The sequence below is a fragment of the Gracilinanus agilis genome, chromosome 3 (assembly GCF_016433145.1).
Source record: "Gracilinanus agilis isolate LMUSP501 chromosome 3, AgileGrace, whole genome shotgun sequence".
NCBI classification, from domain to species: domain Eukaryota; kingdom Metazoa; phylum Chordata; class Mammalia; order Didelphimorphia; family Didelphidae; genus Gracilinanus; species Gracilinanus agilis.
Window position 1 is genome coordinate 593,154,895 of NC_058132.1, and position 21,576 is coordinate 593,176,470.

A 21,576-nucleotide genomic window follows, 5' to 3' on the forward strand; every position below is an offset into this window, starting at 1 on the left:
TCCACTGAGCTACCTAGCTGTCCCATGATTATGAATTCTTATAAGAAATCTGTCAAGAAGTTAGGTTTAAAAAAGGTGTGGGAAACTTATGGTATACTGCTTAAAAAGTACATAGTTTTTTGGGTTTTTTGGGTTTTTTAATATCTGCTGATTCTGATCAAATTACCCTGGGTTTTGGGGGGAATACTTTTTTTGGGGGGGGGAAGGAGTACCAAGTACTTTAACACTCAAGCTAGAACTCATTTTCATTCCTGATGTGAAAACTGTTTCAGAAAAGAATCAATGTTCCTTTCAGGAGACTTACCAAAATAATCACATGCTCTGTAGGTCTCAGTAAGTGCCATAACTCCCATTCACTTTAATCTTCTATCTAACCATCTTGTGCTTAAATTCTAAAATTAACTCAGTTGGAAGGAATAACTTTAGCCTTTTAAAAATTGGTTTTTTCCTAATTTCCAATTCTGGCTTGCTGTTTAATTTAAAAGGCTTTCGAGGGAGGAGCAAGAGAGAAGTAATGTGATAATGATTTTGATAGGTTGAGATCTCTTCCTTCTCAGACTTCTGAAGACTGAAATTTTATTTTTATCACTGCTTTCTATATACATGGATAAATGCAAGCTGCTTTTTATTTAAGATGTGACCTTCCCAATGAATAATGCTGGACTAGGAAAAAATGAAATCCAGTATTTTTAGTTTTGTTGTTGGAAGATAGTTTTGAAAGAGGTCTCCTTTTGAGTAAAAAAATGAGTAAATACAAACAGTTTTAGTAATTAAAAAGACACATAAGAATTAATCTCATCATTGTCAGTTGCTCAAAACTAAACCTTCTCTCAACCCAGACTTTTTTAATAGGAATAATTCTCTATTCATTGAAAATACTGTGTAATTCATTGTGAATTTGTCTGTTGATACAAAATACACCTACAGAGATTCTAAGCTTGCCTTTTAATTTCAGCTTCAGCGATGTTAATATATTTTCTTCAACTACATGAACAGCAAGGAAGATTTTTCTCTTTTGATTCCACTAATGTGATTGTCACAGCACTTATGTGCTGTAATTCATTTTACAGCTTTCCAAAAGAAGATTGTGTCATCATAATCTTTATCTGTTAAATTCAATGCCTTTGACTCTTCATATAGTTATTCCTAGGTAACAGATTTAAAATTCGTTTAATTGTGCCCTGTCATCTTGGTTTGTACCACCATTCCTATTAAGCCAAATTTAAAGCATTCTTCATATAATATTGTCTAAGCCTTCTAAGCAGGGAGATGGAATAGAAGGATCCCTGGTTTTGGAATCTGAAGAATTAGACTCAAGGCCTGGCTCTGTGTGACCTAGAACAAGTCACTTAATATCTCTGCTTTTACATAATCTGAAAAAAGGAGATTATCATTCTTGTTGCCCTCCTTATTCCTTTCTTTCACTGGGAGGAGCAGGTGAAATATGTGTTTGAAAGGGCTTCATGACCATAAAGCACTGCATACACACAGTAAGGTGTTGGGTCATGGTAACGCCATGCAGGTGAAGATGATATGTGCTGCATTTGTTACAGGAAAGACACAGAAACCATGGATGTCGTTCCTGTAACCACATCTTATTGCATGTTGGTATTTAAATAAATACCAGGTTAATCAAGTGAAGCTAATGTTGTACTTCTCACCTCCAGATTACAAAAATACTCATCATATCCAATAGCAAATCAAGGAAGCACGTGATTTTGAAATGAGAGTATATATAAAGTGTTCAGGATTATTGATTGAATAGAAGGATTATGACACTGACTAGTAGTCATTTAAGATTTCCTCTGGTTATCCAAATTTGAAGCATGATTGAGCTTGAGGAGGAGTTAAGGAAGGAGACTGTTTGATATGGTGTAAGTTATGAGAGTCTGAATCATCTGTGGTAAAAGTGTATGAAATTATTAGCCAGAAGTGGAAAAGGAATCAGAGAAATAATTTCCTAAGGATCTCTGACAAAGGCTAGGCAGAAACTTAGAAAATGTTGAACAGAATCTTCAACCAACCAGGGGACAAATGCAGTTACGTCCAAAATACACTTTCATGTTAAGTAGGTCACATCTCAGAGGTTAGAGCTACTGGAATAGAAGTTAACAATGGTCAGACTGTGAGGAAGACCAGAACAGGAGCCTGAAGTTAAACGGGTGCTAAAGTCCAGAGGCCTGTGCAGCTGCAGGAAATGTATCTGCTGCTCCTACCCATCTGCACCATCTCTTCCCCAAGTCAGCCTTCCTCTGCTTAAAACTTTTTACATGCTCTATTGCTGGCATTGAATACAAGCTCTGGACCAGAGAATTCTTTTCATCTCATCTTTGTGTCCCCAGTACCCTGAACATACTGCTCTGCACTAGATTATTGGATTGGGTCAGAGAAGACAACCCATAACATCCTAAAGCCAGACTGTAGAAAGGCCTCGAATAGATTAAGTGGCATATGTCCATCGGAGTTGGTTAGAAATCTCAAATTCATCTTGCTTAAGTGACCAGGTATAGATGCTTGAACCACACTTGAACCTCATCACCTAAGCCTCTGCTCTGGGAATAAGGAAACCTGGGGACTATTGGTTTTTTTCCATAAATTTGTTGTGGAACTTGGGTGAAAAGCTTTACTCTCATAAAGTCACAATGGTCATTGACTTGTAGAGCTGGAAAGAACCTGGAGAGTTCAGCACCCAGCCTTAAGGAAGGGTAAGAACTTCACAGAGAGGAGATGATTGAGGTTTAGAAAGGGGAAATCATCATCATAATGATACCTGGTATTTGACAACCTAAATATGAGCCTGGACCCTTAGCTCCAAGGCCAGTACTCTTTCTACTGTACCTCGGCCTTTTTCAGTATACTCTAAAGTAGCATTGAAATAATGTGTCAGATAAATAGTAACATGGAAAAAGCAAGGAATAATTTTAAAGTTCATGATTTTCAGTAATTTGGGAAATGAAAAATCTGCTCATAGATGGGACATCTCATTCCTTTAGTGTGCTAAACAAATGGGGTGATAGAATATTGGGATCAGTGACATGTATATGACTGTTGGGGTTGGTACTTGTTAACTATTTTTATGAAGAATCTTCTTCACTTCATTACTTTATATCTAGCCCTGAGAGGACACAAGGAAAAGTTTTTTCCTAGCCCTGATGATTTGTTCATATACTTACCTGTTATGTTTTTGCAGAGGAGAGCTAGTCTAAGTGTAATTAGAACTGTTCAAAAGTGAAATGAGTTGCATCAGGTGGTGACACATTAGGACCCCATTTCTGGGGGCCTGCAGTAAAGATTAGTTGACGACTTATCAAAGAATTAGAGTGGATTAACTTTTGTGTTTTGGTATGGGACAGTATAAATGACTTCCTTCCTTTTTTTATATAATGTCTACTGCCCTACCTCACAGGGTTAATAAACCACTTCTGGAAGTTTTCCCAGTTTTAAGAACATTGACCATTAAAATTTTTCTTTCTTACTACTAAATCATCAGCTAGTTTTATGAACCACAAGTCTATCCAGTAAAAAAAAGATATATTTATTTGAAAAAATTTATCACCTGCCATTTCATTTCTCATTTGCAGAGTGACTCATACATTGAATTTAATATGTAGCTTGTTGCTCTTTCATACCAAACTCAGACTTCATCCTAAATCTCTTCCAAAAGTAATTGTGGAACAGAAAAACAACCAGGCAATAACCACCTAGATTGAATGAGAGACCTCGCTTCAGACCAGGAAATTCACTTTATAAAAGATAAACGATATTTGGAATTCATTGGGCTGGGATTAATTTTGTGTGGGCAGCTAGTGGTCACTACAACCAAGAAAATGAAGCAAGCTAAATATTCCTGCTTTCTTGCTATTACTAGCTGTTTGCTTCCTGGAGTGGGGGGGGAGGAAGAATATATAGATTCCTTTTCCTTGGGGACTATATAATTCAAAAAAATGTTTTTAATTTGAATGTAACCTTTGCATAAACATTTGTGTAAGCTCTGAATATTAAGCCAAACTGAGTAGTATTTTTACTTTACATACTAAGTATCAATACTTAGGTTTCAACTTTAACTTAAAAGTGAATTCATTCTCTGGGATATTTTAATTACTCCCTGAAATTCAGATATATTCTTTATGTAAAACCTCCCACAGATGTGGCTAGAGCCTTTCCAGACATCAATCCATCTTTTGGTTTGGAGCATCCGTAGGAAAAAGGATGGTTGGGAGAAATGGCAATGGTGGGAGGAAGAACAGGAAGAATCATAAGCAGTAGGCAGCTCTGCCTTGTGATTCTACATATATTGGCTCAGTCTTGGGAAGAAATAGGACAGAGAATCATGGGTTGGAGGAAGAGGACCTCCAAATTTCTTCCTCTCAACCTCAACTTTTTTCCCCACACACAGTGGTTTCCTAGTCCTTTGACCTGTCATGGTCACGCTCATGATTTGCTTTTCTCTGGCACAGAACCTGTGGCGCTTTCTTTTCCAAATTCACTGTAGCTGTAAACACTCCCACACAGCTCTTTGAGGAAGAATTGCTGGACCTGAGCCAGTTGATTCCTTCAGATCTTGTACTGCAGAGCAGCACACAGTCTGTAGTGAGAAATCTCCCCAATCCTTTATGATATAAAGTTGATCTACCTGGAAGCAGAATTCTTTCTTTAAAATATGATGAGAAGCAGAAAAACAACAAAATCCATAGGAGGAAGAAACAGATTCTAGTACTGAGAGTTTGGAAGAATCCTGGATGTTGTCTTTCTTTCTGTGTACTCAACATGCCACGTAAGCAGTTAGAGGGTCATTCTCCCAGACTGAGTGGCACTTATCAAACGTAGTTGTCTGCTAAGAACTCGACTCAGGAACCAAAAAATAGAGACTTTTATTGGTCTGTGTTCCTATTAGAGGTATATCAGTCTCCTTTATATCTTTTTGTATTGCCTACAGTTTCTTTTTACCTGAATAATTTACAGACTTAGCTACCAATGTAACCTATTCACATACAAGTAGATTGAATTAATATTGTCACTACATCATATTTCTCAAATTATGGAATACCATCCTACATGAGAATCAATAATAAATATGTTAGGGAGCTCTGAGTAGCCAGTAGCCAAGAGGAGGTGGCATTGGTTCTCTCTTGTAACCTTCTTGTCCTCCAGGCTATATGTACCTCACCTGAGGCCTGATGGCCTAAATAGCCTTCCCCCAGCCCCTTCGTCTTTATAGCTGCAACCACTGTATATCTCCATTAAAAGAGAAAGAATTCCAAGTGTGTGCCCTGATGATTGTTGTCTTCATATGAGAGAAACAGGTTTTTTTATATCCTTTCATGAAACCAGCCAGTTAGAAGAGAGAGTGGAGAAGAGATAGCAGAAAACATCAGCCCTATGGGGGTTGCTGTGGGTGTCTGCCCCTTTCACACCAACTTTTGTTTTCTGTAACAAGCTTCTCTCTCAGAATCGTAGTTGCTGCTGCCAGCCCCAGCACCTTGGGCTTGGGGTCTTTTGTGTCCAACTTCTTTAGATACTTTTTTAACCTTGGAACTCTAAAACCATTCTTTTACAGCTACTTTTCATATATTAAGTTCACTAAAACTGACCCAATAAATTGCTATATTTAGTTATTTCATACTTGGACTGCAAATAATTTGTGATTCCCTCATAGTTTTCTGTTTATGATTCCTTTTGCATTGGTTCTTAAAGTGTACATCTTTTGAAAACAAATGTAGGGGGCAGCTGGGTGGCTCAATGGATTGAGAGCCAGGCCTAGAGATGGGAGGTCCTGGGCTCAAATCTGACCTCAGACACTTCCTATCTCTGTGACCCTGGGCAGGTCACTTAACCCCCATTGCCTAACCCTTACCACTCTTCAGCCTTGGAATCAAGACACAGTAGTGATTCTAAGACAGAAGGTAAAGGTTAAAAAAAGAAATGTAATTTGAAGTAGTAGGCAGTTGATATGTTAGTTGTCTGGGAAGTTCAGAAGCATCTTTGTGTGTACATTGAGAAGAATCCCTCAGTGACCCCTGCTTCCCCCCCCCCCACACACACACACACACAGAATTTGGCAGGACTCCGCTGGGTCACTGGGGTACCCACACTCCCAACACTCACTTGATCCCTTGCTGCCACCTGCTGGGCTTGTGCTGGGAGTGCTGACGTCACAGAGCAGAGAACCTTTTAAACAACCAGCAGCATTTTGATTCAGTGTTTGCTAAATGATGCTACAAACTGTAGGAAGGACCATGTTGAGTCTCTCACCCTGACTATCTCAATGAGCTAAGCACAGACTCAGAGAACTCAAAATCCCAGGCCTTCAGAGATAAATGAGGCTGGCTAAGATCCTCCAGCTCAGGGCTTCCAAAACTTCTTGGGTGTCAGAAGTCCCTTCTCAGAATAATATTTTTAAATGCATAAGACAAAATACATGGAGTTACAAAATTATATTGAAATAAGTTTTCAAAATATTTTTTAAACAAGTTCATGGCTCCCAGATTATAAACCCTTGACCTAGCCCAAATATTTTGCTTTTACCATGAGGGGACTTGGACTCCACAAAACCATGATTTCTCTGTCACGATTAGTACAAAGCCAGGCATAAAATTTCTTGGATTTTTCTCAATCTCTTAGTCCTCTCGTATCAGAATAAAGTCAACTTCTAAAGGAATTCTCTAATTTCATCTCCTCCCACTAAAAGGGAGAAAAAAACCCACATTTAAAGAGTAGCAGGGACTTCTGGATTAAGATGGCAGCAGAATAAAAAGCAGCTGCTTAACCTCTCCTAACCCACACATATAGGACTCCTCAAGAGGACATAAAAACAAATCCAGAAGAACAAAGGGACCCCACAACAGGGCACAGCATTGAAGGTTCCTGGGATCAGGACATTTCCATGCTATAAGGGGGTGAAATAGCTCTCACTAAAACACGAGCTGAGCAACCCCTCCCCCCCACACCACCTACAGGGCCAAAGCCAGCGCACAAGAGTTAGAGCAAGTTTGGGGAATCCATTAAATCCTTGGCAGCTACCTGGGATCACCAGGGCCTGCTCCTGAGAGCAGCAAGACTTAAGACCCCAAGAGGCTAAAGAAAGCACAGACTTTGAACACAGAGCTTGAGTGTAGGCGTGGACTCAGGAGTGGACACAGACCCTGAGTGCAGGTGCAGACCTTGAGTGGGGACCCAGTGCAGAGGGGTGCATGACTGTGGAAGCAGCACCGTGAGACTATTAAAGGAGCTTCAGGCAGAGGAACAAGCAAGGGGAGCACCAGGAGGCTTGACCCTGAGAACAACTAGACCTGAGACCTCAGGAGCCTAAAGAGTGCAGACAGACCCTGGGCTTAAGGATAAACCTGAGAGGGCACACAGCTCACAATGGCAAGCTAGTCACAAGAACCCCAAAAGAGATCAACAAGAAGAAATCTCAACTTTTACACAGAAAAAATCCAGACAACAGAGCAAACAGCAGAGGAGAACAAACAAGTAATCATATCCAAAACTTCCCAAAAAAATGAAAATTGGTCACAAGCTCTTGAAGAGTTCAAATCTGACATCAAGAGAAATATGGAAGAGATTTGGTGAGAGAAGTGGGAAATAGCTCAAAAGGAAATTAACAGATTGAAAGACAGAAACTCCCAATTGGAAACCAGAATTAAACAGCTGGAAAACAGGATGGACCAAACCAAAAAGGAAAATCATAAGATTATAACAGAAAACCAGTCCCTAAAGACCAGAATGGGGCAAGTAGAAGCCAAAGATCTCCCAACACAGCAAGAATAAATAAAGCAAAGTCAAAACACTGATAAAATAGAAGGAAACATGAAATACCTCACTGCGAAATTGACAGATCAAGAAAACAGGTTTAGAAGAGACAATTTGAGCTCATTGGTCTTCCTGAAAAAGCATAAATTAATAGAAATTTGGACTCCATACTAAAAGAAATTATTCAGCAAAACTGCCCTGAAGTTCTACAACAAGAGGGTAATGTAGACATTGAAAGGATCCATAGATCACCCTCTACACTAAACCCTGAAAAGACAACTCCCAGGAATATAATAGTTCAAGAGCTTCCAAGTAAAAAAAAATTTTTTTTTACAAGAAGCCAGAAAGAGACAATTCAGATATCAAGGAGCACCAATCAGGATCACACAGGATCTGGCAGCCTCCAAGATCGCAAGGCTTGGAATATAATATTCAGAAAGGCAAGAGAACTGGGTCTACAACCAAGGATCACCTACCCATCAAAACTGACTATATACTTCCAGGGGAAAGTATGGGCATTCAACAAGATAGAAGATTTCCAAGTATTTGCACAGAAAAGACCAGGACTAAATGGAAAGTTTGATATCCAACCACAAAAACCAAGAGAAACATGAAAAAGTAAATAAGAAACAGAGGGGAAAGAAAGAACAGTCTTATTTTTAAATTTGCTTCTTTAAGGGTTTCAATAAAATCTAAGGAGGAAAGAGGAGAAAGAAAACTACAGACCAAACTCTCTACTGAACATAGATGCAAAAATCTTAAATAGAATACTAGCAAAAAGACTCCAGCAAGTGATCAAGAGGATAATACACCATGATCAGGTGGGATTTATACCAGGAATGCAAGGATGGTTCAACATTAGGAAAACCATCCACATAATTGACCATTTCTACAAGCTAACAAACAAAATTCACGTGATTATCTCGATAGATGCTGAAAAAGCCTTTGAAAAAATACAGCATCCATTCCTATTGAAAACACTAGAAAGTATAGGAATAGAAGGACCTTTCCTAAAAATAATAAACAGTATATATCTAAAACCATCAACAAGCATCATATGCAATGGGAATGAATTAGAAGCCTTCCCCATAAGATCAGGTGTGAAACAAGGATGCCCATTATGACCTCTATTATTTAATATTGTACTAGAAACACTAGCAGTTGCAATTAGAGAAGAAAAAGAAATTGAAGGTATCAAAATAGGCAAGGAGGAGATTAAGCTATCACTCTTTGCAGATGATATGATGGTCTACTTAAAAAATCCCAACTAAAAAGCTAGTGGAAATGATCAACAACTTTAGCAAAGTTTGCAGGATACAAAATAAATGCACATAAATCATCAGCATTTCTATATATTTCCAACAAATTAGAGCAGCAAGAGGTAGAAAGAAAAACACCATTTAAAATCACCCTAGACCAGGGGTCAGCAACCTTTTTGACTGTGAGAGCCATACAGTGTTCACAGTGCGCGCTCCTGTAACAGTTCCTGAAAAAAAAATTGACTTTATGGCAGAAAGAGCCATATGTTGCTGACCCCTGCCCTAGACAATATAAAATACTTAGGAATATATCTACCAAAACGAACACAGGAATTATATGAATACAACTACAAAACACTTTCCAAACAATTAAAACTAGATCTAAACAATTGGAAAAATATTGATTGCTCACGGGTAGGACGAGCTAACATAATAAAAATGACCATTCTACCCAAATTAATTTACATATTTAGTGCCATACCTATCAAACTACCAAAAAACTTCTTTGCTGAATTAGAAAAAAACTATAACAAATTTCATTTGGAATAACAAAAGATCAAGAATATCAAGGGAAATAATTAAAAAAAAAACATGAATGAAGGTGGCCTAGCAGTACCAGATATTAAACTATACTATAAAGCAGTGTTCATCAAAACAATATGGTACTGGTTAAGAGACAGAAGAGAGGATAATGGAATAGACTTGGGGTAAGTGACTTCAGCAAAACAGTATATGATAAACCCAAAGAGCCCAACTTTGGGGACAAAAATCCACTATTTGACAAAAACTGCTAGGAAAATTGGAAAACAGTATGGGAGAGATTAGGTTTAGGTCAACATCTCACACTCTACACCAAGATAAATTCAGAATGCGTGAATGACTTGAATATAAAGAGGGAACCTGTAAATAAATTAAGTGAACACAGAATAGTATACTTGTCAGATCTCTAGGAAAGGAAAGATTTTAAAACCAAGCAAGAGTTAGAGAAAATTACAAAATGTAAAATAAATGATTTTGATTATATTAAATTAAAAAGCTTTTGTACAAACAAAAACAATGCAACCAAAATCAGAAGGGAAACTACAAACTGGGGGAAAAAATTTATAACAAAAAACTCTGACAGAGGTCTGATTACTCAAATATACAAGGAGCTAAATCATTTGTATAAAAAAATCAAGCCATTCCCCAATTGATAAATGGGCAAGAGACGCGAATAGGCAATTTTCAGAAAAAGAAATCAAAAGTATCAATAAGCACATGAGAAAGTGTTCTAAATCTCTAATAATTAGAGAAATGCAATCAAAACAACTCTGAGGTACCACCTTATACCTAGCAGATTGGCTAAAATGACAGAAGGGGAGAGTAATGAATGCTGGAGGGGATGTGGCAAAATTGGGACATTAATGCTTTGCTGGTGGAGTTGTGAACTGATCCAACCATTCTGGATGGCAATTTGGAACTATGCTCAAAAGGCTATAAAAGATTGTCTGCCCTTTGATTCAACCATACCATTGTTGGGTTTGTACCCCAAAGAGATTATAGATAAACAGACTTGTATGAAAATATTTATGGCCGTGCTTTTTGTGGTGGCAAAAAACTGGAAAATGAGGGTATGCCCTTCAATTGGGGAATGGCTGAACAAATTGTGGTATCTGCTGGTGATGGAATACTACTGTGCTCAAAGGAATAATAAACTGGAGGAGTTCAAGGTGAACTGGAATGACCTCCAGGAACTGATGCAGAGTGAAAGGAGCAGAGCCAAAAGAACATTGTACACAGAGACCAATACGCTGTGGTGAAATAGAATGTGATGGACTTCTGTACTAGCAGCAATGCAATGACCCAGGATAATTCTGAGGGACTTATGGAAAAGAACACTATCCACATTCGGAGGAAGAACTACAGGAGAGGAAAAAAGAAAAGCAACTGCTTGAACACATGGTTTGAGTAGGTCATGATTTGTGATGTAAACCTGAAAGGACCACACCAATGCAACCAGCTATGGGGGGTGAGGGGAGGTCAGGGGGTGAAGGGGAAGGTAAGATTGTGAATCATGTAACCATGATAACTTTTCTTTTTTTTTTCTTTTATTTTTTTAAACCCTTAACTTCTGTGTATTGGCTTATAGGTGGAAGAGTAGTAAGGGTAGGCAATGGGGGTCAAGTGACTTGCCCAGGGTCACACAGCTGGGAAGTGTCTGAGGCCAGACTTGAACCTAGGACCTCCCGTCTCTAGGCCTGGTTCTCAATCTACTGAGCTACCCAGCTGCCTCCCCACCCCCATGATAACTTTTCTAAAAAATAAAAATTATTAAAAGGAAAAAATAAATAGAGTAGCAGGAGAGGTCTATTGATGTTCCTGGTCTCATCCCTTGTTGTCCCAAAAGAGTCAGGAATAGACAGCACTGGAGGGCCCTCAAAACCAAAGCTCCTCTTTGTAACTCCACAACCAATCAGTGCAATTCTGAAGTCAGTATTAAAAGTGTGAAACAAAAACCAGGGTATAAAAATGGCACAAAAAACCCCAAGCAACACTAACCAGAGAAGCCCAGCCACCAGATAGCATAGCTGAGACTAAATGTAAACTGAATCAAAGGCCACGGGCAAGAGAAAAGTTAACACTGGGCCCGAGATCCTTCTCTACCTCCTCATGCTCTTTCTTCTACCACAGTAACTTGTCCTCAAGTTTCGTTAAATAGGATCACTTTTTAACTCAGCTGAATCATTAAATAGATTCCATATACTAAATATCCAGAGTGCTTTTTCTCATTAAAGAACTCCAAAATAACTTTTGACTATGAGATTAATTTCTTTAGCCACTGGAAAATCACTTTTGAGTAAACAACTTTTCTGTTCCTCCTAAAGGAGAAATAATTAAACTAACATTGGTCAGTGTACCTTCTTAGCTCATTGATTGGCAGGGATGCCATTATTTCCACACTGGAGCAGTAGCACAATATCTAGTTGTGCCCTATGGCAAAATGATAGGGGGGGGGGCCTTTTCCCCCTCCTTTTAGATAACTTCGCTTGCCAGGCCTCACCTGTGACTAGTGAGCTTAAAGCTTCAGATTTCCTGATTGAGGCATTTTGTCCTCCTTGGCACCTACAGCCACTGTAGTAACTCATTGCTCCAGTCTGGACCCTTGAAGCTACGCTACCACCCCCCAGCCTTGTAACTCCATGTAGAACTCAGTAGTTTATTCCCAGAGTTGGCAGAGGGGAATTATTCCTACTACGATGGTTATTAATGAGGTATCATAATAATAATAATAAACATTGAATACCAGTAATTTGTTATGAATTTGTGTGTTTTCATCTAGAAGAATCACCTCTGCTTTAAATTTGGTGGCCTGCATAGATTTCCAGCCTCTTGTGAATTCAAATACATGGTAATTGTATGTGTGACATAACTAATAGTATAGTGTCAGAAGCCAACATGGCAAAATTCCTTAACTATAATCAGGAAATCTCACTGAGAGCTTGACATTTGTCAGGTCGTAATTTTTGTTACAAAGAGTCTGCTTTGGCAAACAAATAATTGTGTTTTAGCAAAGCATAGTGATTGTCTGCCTTCATAATCTAATCTCTTGTGATTTCTTTTTTTTTCTTCTTTAGATATACCTGAAGGAAATCTTGAGAGAAATAGGCATTTACAATGTTAAGGGGACCCACAAAAATACCTGGGAATTGAAGCCAGAGTACAGACATTACCAAGGAGAGGATAAGAGTGATTAAGGAGACTTCATCTGGATGCAGAGACGCTGGCAGCTGGCAGGGTGGCTTGTCACTGTACTAGTAAGCAAACCTTGCAGTTGTCCTCGAAACTTTGAGCAGTCTGTTAAAGAGAGTAAAGGAACAGATACTTTTTAATTCCTCTAGCTTCACTTTTTTGTTTGTTTTTAATAAAGTTTCTAGAGTTTGGGGGAGGGAAATTATTTATAAAAGAAATTTGTAATAAGCCATGCAAGGGATTGTTTTGCTTTAAAGTTAGTTTTGTTTTTTAAGAGTTGACTTTGAAATGTAAAATAAGGAAAGGTTTTCTAACACCACAGAAAAACCTGAAGTAATAGCAAATGTCTTGTTGAATGAAGCTTTGCCTTTATTCCCCACAATGGACAATTGATTCAAAATGAAGACAACCAGGGGAAAGGGAGGCAACCACAGTTTCATAAATGAGGAAAGCAAAACTTCTCCATTCTGAAATACACGGAAGAACGAAGTTACCTGTTAAGTTTGTGGTTTTTAAAATGTGATCATGTTTTGTGTTTAAATTTATCAATTAAAGAGACCATTTAAATTTGTACCAAAGAGTATTTCATGTCACTATCTCTTGGGCCCTAGCAATTCTCATTTGAGTAATAGGAAAATGAAGAACTCTGAACTATTGTTTCTCTTTCACTCAATAGAGATAAAATCAAAATACCTTACCCTAACTAAAGCATGTTAAAATGATTATGAGATAGATAATACTGCATCTCCCCAAGCATTCTAGTGTAACGTCTCATGGGTAGGTAGGTTAGCAGATAGAGCACTGGATGGGTCCAGAGTAAGGAAGACCTGAGTTCAAATGTGACTTCAAACACTACACTAGTTGTGTAATCCTGGGTAAGTCACTTGACCTCTGTCTTAATACACTGAAGAAGAAAATAGCAAACAGCTCCAATATCTTTGCCGAGAAAACTCCATGGACAGTATTGGCTTACTATCATACACAGAGTTGGACACAAATGAACAACAAGTCATTATAAAGACTTTTTGGGGACAGCTGGGTGGCTCAATGGATTGAGAGCCAAGCCTAGACAGGAGATCCTGGGTTCAAATGTGGTCTCAGACACTTCCCAGCTGTATGACCCTAGGCAAGTCACTTAGCCCCCATTGCCTAGCCCTTCTTGCTTTATGCCTTGGAATTGATACACAATATTAATTCTAAGATGGAAGGTAAGGGTTTAAAAAAAAGAAAAGTTTGTTGACTTATTTGTATCTCATAAGAAGAGGGCTGTGGTGAGGGAAGAGGAAGGAAATGGGAACTAGCAGAGAGAATTTGTAAAGCCCCATCATTATGGACACTATATTTCCAGGGTAATTTTTTTTTTTAAGCCTAAAAAGTTATAACTTGACAGCTTACCCTAAGAAAACAATGCGGGACTCTTTGTGATTACAAAGGCCTGGAAATGAAGTGATCACCTTCCCTTAGGGTGTGGGTAAACATTATGGCATGTGACTATAATGGAATATTTTTGTCCAGTAAGAAATGGTAGATAAGCGAAATTCAAAGAAATGTGGAAAATTTGTATGAATTCACACCGAGCAGCAAGCTGGTGGAATCAGAAGAACAATATACATAACAACTACAATAACATAAATGAAAACATGACTCTTAAAGAAGCCAATTCTGAGTCTTTGAAAAGACAGTTATGGTTTCTCTGAGCAGAGATAATGAAATACAGCTCACTTCTCATCAGAGCAGAGACCTCAAGGGCGGAATGTCGCAGGCGTTGTGCCATTACCTAAAAAATGAGGATGACATAGGAACAAAAGGCATCCATAAAACTTTTTTTTTAAAGGAAAACATAGTTAAATAATAATTCCAGTAAAATAAGAGAATACACCATTGAAAGGTGTCAGAGCAGGGTCCTCAGAACAGGATGATGGCATTTCCCTTTTTTCCTCCATCTTCTCTGCTCTTGAATGGAACAGAAACGCTTCCACTTTCTCTCCTATACCAGGTGTGAGCCTGAGCCTCCTACAAGCAAATGGTTAAGAGATGTGAAACTCAAAGAGAAATGGGGGCCACTAAACTGGACGTCAGGATTCCTGCAGGGCTCCTACCAACAGAGAAGATAAATGTGCATATTTCCTTTATTATTAATTCATCAACACATTAAAACCAAATAAGAACTACATTTTAGTCTGGTTCAGGCCACACTCAGGCGTGTCTGCTCATCTTTAAAGCAGGAATGATAATATATGTTATCCCATTTAAATGAGGTGATTTGAAAGGAGCTTTACAAACTTTTTTTTTTTTCATTTTTTTTATTGTAATGCAAAACACTTTCCATATTGGTCATTGTTGAAGAGGAAACACATAACCAAAACCCCCAAATAAAATCCTGAATACACTGATGGGAAAGAAGACTCCATCGATTCTTTCTCCAGAGGTGGAGAACATTCTCCATCATAATAAGCCAGGATTGTCTCAGTTCATCTTTACTAACTTTACAAATCATTTTACAAATATTATAAATAAGGTGAGTTATAAATCCCCACAAATAATTTGCTGAGCTTCGGAACTATTTAGTTATCTGTTTTCTAAAGAGAAACAGCACTTAAGGAACAATCTATTTTAGTATAAAAATGACCAGAAAAAGGACAATAGCTATATTTCCCCTTAAACTTTGGTTTGAATTGGTTCTGTATGAATAGTTCCCGTATCTTCTGATGCCTTGGGAGTTGTGTATCCTCCATAAGACACTGTAAATACAAATATTACCTAATTTCATAAAAAGCTATCATTTCACCAATTCAGACGGTAAGCCCTCCAGAGCCTCATGGACTTTTTGATGAAATAAGTTGCTAAGACCAAAAATATCTCAGCACCTTTTGACGATAAGGGAAGCATTTTCCTGACTTCCTAATCTTGCCTGCTGACCCATCTGTGGAATCTAGCCTCTCCAGTGTGTGAAGTACGAAACAAAAGTCCTAAGTGAACAGGATCCGATGACTGGACTCGTCTAGCATGGTTTAGAGATTGACTTAAAAGATCTGAGTTGTCAAAAATTCAGGTCATGGACCTTTTTTATGTGTCCTGAGCCAAAAGGCCACTAGTCAAAATCCCAATGAGCTATAATTGTATAAATAATGACCATCTGTGCAAAAGCACAAGACCCCAGGCACTGAGAAATACGGAGATGAAATGTTTCACACACTTCAGTTCAAAATTCATGAGATTGGGATCTTATTTCTATGTAGGAATAATAAATTTAGCCATGTCGTAAGCCAAATTTTTCCTCCACCCTCTTTTTCTCCTACCACCTCAATTAGCATTCTCAGAAATTTCAGTAGAGAGACAGGAGGTCCTGGGTTCAAATTTGGCCTCAAAACACTTCCTGGCTATGATCCGGGCAAGTCACTTAACTCTAATTACCTAACCCTTACCACTCTTCTGCCTTGGAACTGATTGTCTCAATTCTAAGGCGATTTTTTTTAATTCATAACATTTCTTATTGCCTAATTGTTATCCTAGACTCTAGGAAGGGAAAAAACTGATGAAGTATAGTCAACCTGGGACAGGGATAGAACTCTATATTTAAGACAAAAACTAGGAAGACATATTTGTGTCAAATCTCAAAAACTGATACAGGGACATTGTTTTTTGGCAACTGTGTAACTAAGCCCACAAGCTCAGAATACAATTCTTCCTGAAGCACCAAGGAAGGAACCTGTAGTTCAGCTATTGTCTTTTTTACCAGGGCTCCAGCTAGATGTAAAACATATCCTTCAATATATCCTCACTATAATACATATATAACCTAATGGAATTGCTTATCAACTCTGGAAAGAGGGGGAGGAGACAACATGAATCATGTAACAATGGGAAAAATTTTTTAATAAAATTAAAAATAATAAAGTAAAAATACATGTGTATATATCCTTATTAGCCAAGTAGTAACTTTGTAAAATAAGGAGAGGTTTTCTAACACCATAGAAAAACCTGAATTAATAACAAATATCTTGTTGCATAAAACTTTGCCTTTATCTTCCCCTGCCCCCCACAGTGGATTACCACTAACCCCCAAAGAGGTCAAAAAAAGGGGGAAAGGATCTATATATACAAAAATATAGCTGTTCTTTTTTGTGATGGCAAGAAATTAGAAACTGAGGAGATACCCATCCATGGGGAATGGCTGCTGAACAAGTTACAGTGTATGAAAGTGATGTAATACCATCCATAAGTAATGGTAAAGGGAATAAATAGTTTCAAGAAAAATCTGGGAAGACTTTTATGAACTGATGCAGAGTGGCACAAGCAGAACCAGGGGACATTGTACAATGTACAGAAATATGGTAATGATAATTAATTGTGAAAGACAATCCAGTAAAATAATCTATGACAAATTCAAAGGAGTCATGATGAACCCAACTCCTGAAACTAGACAATGTCTGTATTTTAAGTGTTTAGAATTAGGACCGTCCTCAAAGGCATTGCAGGTCAAATTTCCCCTTTCTCTAGATTAGTTGGGGAATAATGCCTTGACCTTTTCCTTGGATTGCCATAGTGATAGGACAGCTGCGTTTGTCTCTAATTTTCTACATTAAAGCCTTCCCACCCTAACCCAACCCTGTGTTAAACCATGGTCAGTAAAGGAGGAGAAAAATGTGAAGTCTAAGCAGGCTTTTGCTGCAAAGAGTGAAAAAAAAGGAAAATTACAATATTCTTTTTTTTTCAATATTCTTTTTTAATTGGAAGAGAAAATTCACATTTTTAAGATGTGAAATGAGGCTAAGAGGATTCGAGAAACCTATCCAAGGCAGTTTTTCTGGTCTTTGGTATGGATATCACTGTACATAAATGTTCTAGATTTATACTAATATGTATAATTTGATACTTCTGTAAAACATCACTTATAAACTTTTTTTCTAAGAAAAAAAAATTTAAAAGAAAGAAACCAGATAATGGACTGAGAGTACAGGCTGAAGCCTGATTTTTTTTTTTAATCTAGTGAAAATTTGTTTTGCTTGACTATACACGTTCTTAACAAAGGTTTTGTTTTTCTTACCTTCTTGATTAGAGACAAAGGAGGTTGGAGAGAGAATTCCTATCTAAAAATAAAATTGAATTTTTAAAAAAATAACATATGGGGGACAGCCCGGTAATTCAGTGGATTGAGAGCCAGATCAAGAGATGGGAGATCCTGGGTTCAAATCTAGATTCAGATACTTCCAGCTGAGTGACCCCTGGGCAAGTCATTTAACCCTAGTTGCCTAGCCCTTACCATACATCTTCCCAATACACAATATTGATTCAAGGACCAAAGGCAAGGGTTAAAAAAAAAGATAACATATGAAAGTAATTTTAATATACATGCTAATGGGGGGGGGGTTGGAGGGGAGAGATAGAACATGAATCATATAACCATGGAAAATATTTCTAAAAAATTAAAAACAAAAAAATAAAATATGTTAAAAAATATACATGCTAATAGATCATTTTCCTTATAATTATTTTTCTTTTTTTAACCCTTCTGTCTTATCAGTTTTAAGAAGAACAGCAAGGGCTAGGCAATAGATATTTTATTATATTTATATTTTTCACAAAGTCTTACTAAACTTGAAAAAGTCCTTTTTAATAGCAAGGCAACGTCATTAAGATACATAAGCTTTATTTATGGATTCTCTTCAGTTTCCCTGGTGTGTATATAGCTATTCATTTAGAGAACATTTACTACCAAATAATGGGAGAACTTTCCAGTCTCTGAAAAGAAACTGTTCAGAGCCCATGCAGAAACCAACCCTCTGAAGAGCCTCTCTGAACCTAAGATAAGCTAGTTCTCAGACAACAACTTTATTGGAAGATATACATCTAAAGACATATACATATATGTATATAGACATTCACACCCCTGTATATAGACACAAGAAGCTTTTGTAATTTTTTTAAATTGGTATGAACCTGTGGTTTCACCAATGAGGAACTTTCCTCTACCAATGTAGACTGGTGCCGTAAGCCAACCGGCAGCTCCAAATATCTTGAGAGGTGGATGGGTTTAGGAGAGAGAGAGAGAGAGAGAGAGAGAGAGAGAGAGAGTCAGAGACACAGTGGAGTTGCAGAAGCTGTTCTCAGAACTTCCTGTTACATCTTTATTTTTTATACTCTTCTCAAGTTCTCAGATGCTGGCATAAATTACATTTTTTCTCTAAACAGAGTAGAGCTCAAGGTTACATAAAAGTTGGCATCCAGAGTAGTTTTTCATATAGATTACATTTTAGTCTAAACAGAATTCAAGGCTACCAAGACCTTATGTTATCCAATTATTTTTTTGATAACATACCTTCAACACATTTCAAAAGGTAGGTTAAGTGTAAGAACCCTTAGATTTTTGGAGTTAAGTTCAGTGTGGGAAAGTAGTGAAGCAAGAAAGTATTTTGATTTGCTATGCTGTGTCCTTCAAATTTCTGAGACAGAGAGAGCAGCTTCTGCTATTTTGCTGAGGGTATGAACTATTAACTCATTAAATGCCGGTTTATTATAGGGTGTTTAGGGGATTTCTGTATCTAGACTATAAGACTTGGGGTTTTCCCAAAGATATAGATTATAATAATTTCAATAATAAGAAGTGTTGGTCAGAAGGGAGTCACACAGAGGGGTTTGATTGGGTTTTCCATCCATCCTGTGGCTGGTTTTCAGATCACAGGGGTCAGTGTAGGACCATGTCAAAGTACACTGACTTGATGGAACCTCATTTCCCTGGGAGGGCTCTTGGCATCCTGGCAGCTCATCTTTAGCTTATGGTCATACAGAATTGCCGAAGTCACTAAGAAGTCAAGATTTGCCCAAGTATATAGCAGAGGCAGACCTTGGAACTTATCCTAGAACTCAAGATTATTGTTGAGTTTGAAGCAGCAGTTAATAATCTTCTTTTATAAGAATTTCCCCTCTCTGTCCTCTTTAGCTCCTTGTATGTTGTCAGTGGGATGGGATGGTCCTTCCCATCCTAATGGGCTGTTCCCAGGCTATTCGTGCCAATTTACATATGATCAATTAATCCCTCTTCTTCCTTCCCAGAGAGGCTACTATCTACCTGCAAGATAGAATAGAAATGCCACTATAAGTTAAAGTTTCCAAGGCAATGAGGGGCCATGACTATTTAAAGCCTTCCCCACTCTTTGGGACTGCTCCTGCCATTCATTTTCCTCTGGATTCCTTTGCTTACATAAAACAAGAGAGCTTCCTGCCCTTTACCTCTTAGGCAGGGTGATCAGATAGCCAGTGTTTTAAATAATTTGTAGGTTTTCTTTGATGTTTTCAAGCCCTGCCTTTGTATAGCCTTAAAGACATCAGTTCCTACAACCAGGGACTTTTCCTTGGCTTATGAAGATCTATCACAATCCAGCCAGTTACACTACCCACACACTGTTTAGGTCTCACATAGATAATGGTCTAGGGCTAGGCTAAGAGGCAAAGGGAAGAAAGCAGCCTATGGCCAGAAAGCAAGCTCAGTTCATTTAATGCTAAAGGCAATGGATGTTTTTACTTGCCCCCATAAGGGAAGGCCGCTGGGTTTAACTAAAAATACTCAAGGGAACTGGGAAGAGGCAGCAGAGAAAACAAGGGGATATTCCTAAAAAAGCCCATCATCTCTTCCCACTGGAACTGCTCTTGATATCACAGATACTGGCAATCCAGAGAAGACTAGAACTATAGCCAGGGAGTCCTTGGAGCCTCAGAGGCAATGACATTCGGGCTATAGAAGTTGGATGGCATCCAAAGTGGTCTTTCATGTGACTACTGTAGTATAGAGAGAGGGGGTCATACAGTTTTTTCAAGCTTTGGCTGAGTTCTAAAAGCAGTTAGGGGTTTGGAATCTTAAGGGAAAGGTCAGTTGGTTTGGGTCTCCTGTGGAGGGAGGTTGTCTGACCAGCCAAGCTGCCTCCTTACCTATCTGTAGAATTGAAATTTAGCCTAGCTTTGAAATATTTATTTAAGAAATTGTTATTTTGGATAAACCCTTTATATCTTCCTTCCAATATTATTTCCTACCTTACCTTATATGTCTGTGGAGTTAATAAGGAGAGTAATTAGAGAGGAGTTCAAATCTATGAAGAGTTAATTATATTGACAATATCAGATATAAAGAAACTAGTCAGTCATCATTTATTCCCTTTAGATATCAAGAGCACCTCGTAAGCTTGAGTTAAAGGCAGGTCCTTACTCAGACTCCATCTCTGCCTCCCTTCCCCCACCTGAGGTTCCTGAGACAATTGTTAGGGCTTCCTTTGATCCACTTTCCTGACACATCAACCTTTAAAGATAATAAACCCTTTTGTGTTTCAACAGACTTATTAGTATAATTGGTCAGTTAGTTATTAAGAGAGGGAAGAAGAGCGAAAGAACTAACATACTCTGGGCTTGAAGGGAAGCCGGGGTATCCATCTTGGAGGAAGGTGTAACTTCAAAACAAGTCCCTTCCTGTGAAATTAACTAAGCCTGTTGTTAATTTCAGTTTAGTCTATTTCCCTCAGCTTGTGTTTAAGTCTGAGTCCTGGTCTATAAGCCCTGCTGTATTTGCCTGTTAGATTAATTCTCCCTCTCCCTGAAGATCTTATTCCTTCAGTGTTAAACTCCTGACTTCAACCCTATTATATCCTGAATCTCCTTATTCCAGCCTATCTGTAGCCTAGATTTACTATCTTAATAAATCCCTGATAACCTCCTTTAAAAATTCCCTTGTACCCCACACCTTTCCTCAAATTACCCCCATTACACTACTCCAAGAAGTTATGCAGCATTTTATATGAAGCTCTCCTTAGAACTCCAAGGTCTAGTTTTATTCCATGCATCAGGGCTC

General features: G+C 38.1%; 1 protein-coding gene across 2 annotated transcripts in view; it reads left to right on the top strand.

Moving 5' to 3' along the window:
* Positions 1-13,295, top strand: part of GTF2F2 (general transcription factor IIF subunit 2) — a 161,792-nt gene extending 148,497 nt beyond the window's left edge. For both annotated transcript variants that reach the window (XM_044670619.1, XM_044670620.1), the window contains one exon: positions 12,626-13,295. In XM_044670619.1, the coding sequence (XP_044526554.1) occupies positions 12,626-12,745 (120 nt within the window). In that variant the 3' untranslated portion in view covers positions 12,746-13,295. The remainder of the gene's footprint in view (positions 1-12,625) is intronic.
* Positions 13,296-21,576: the final 8,281 nt, after the last annotated feature.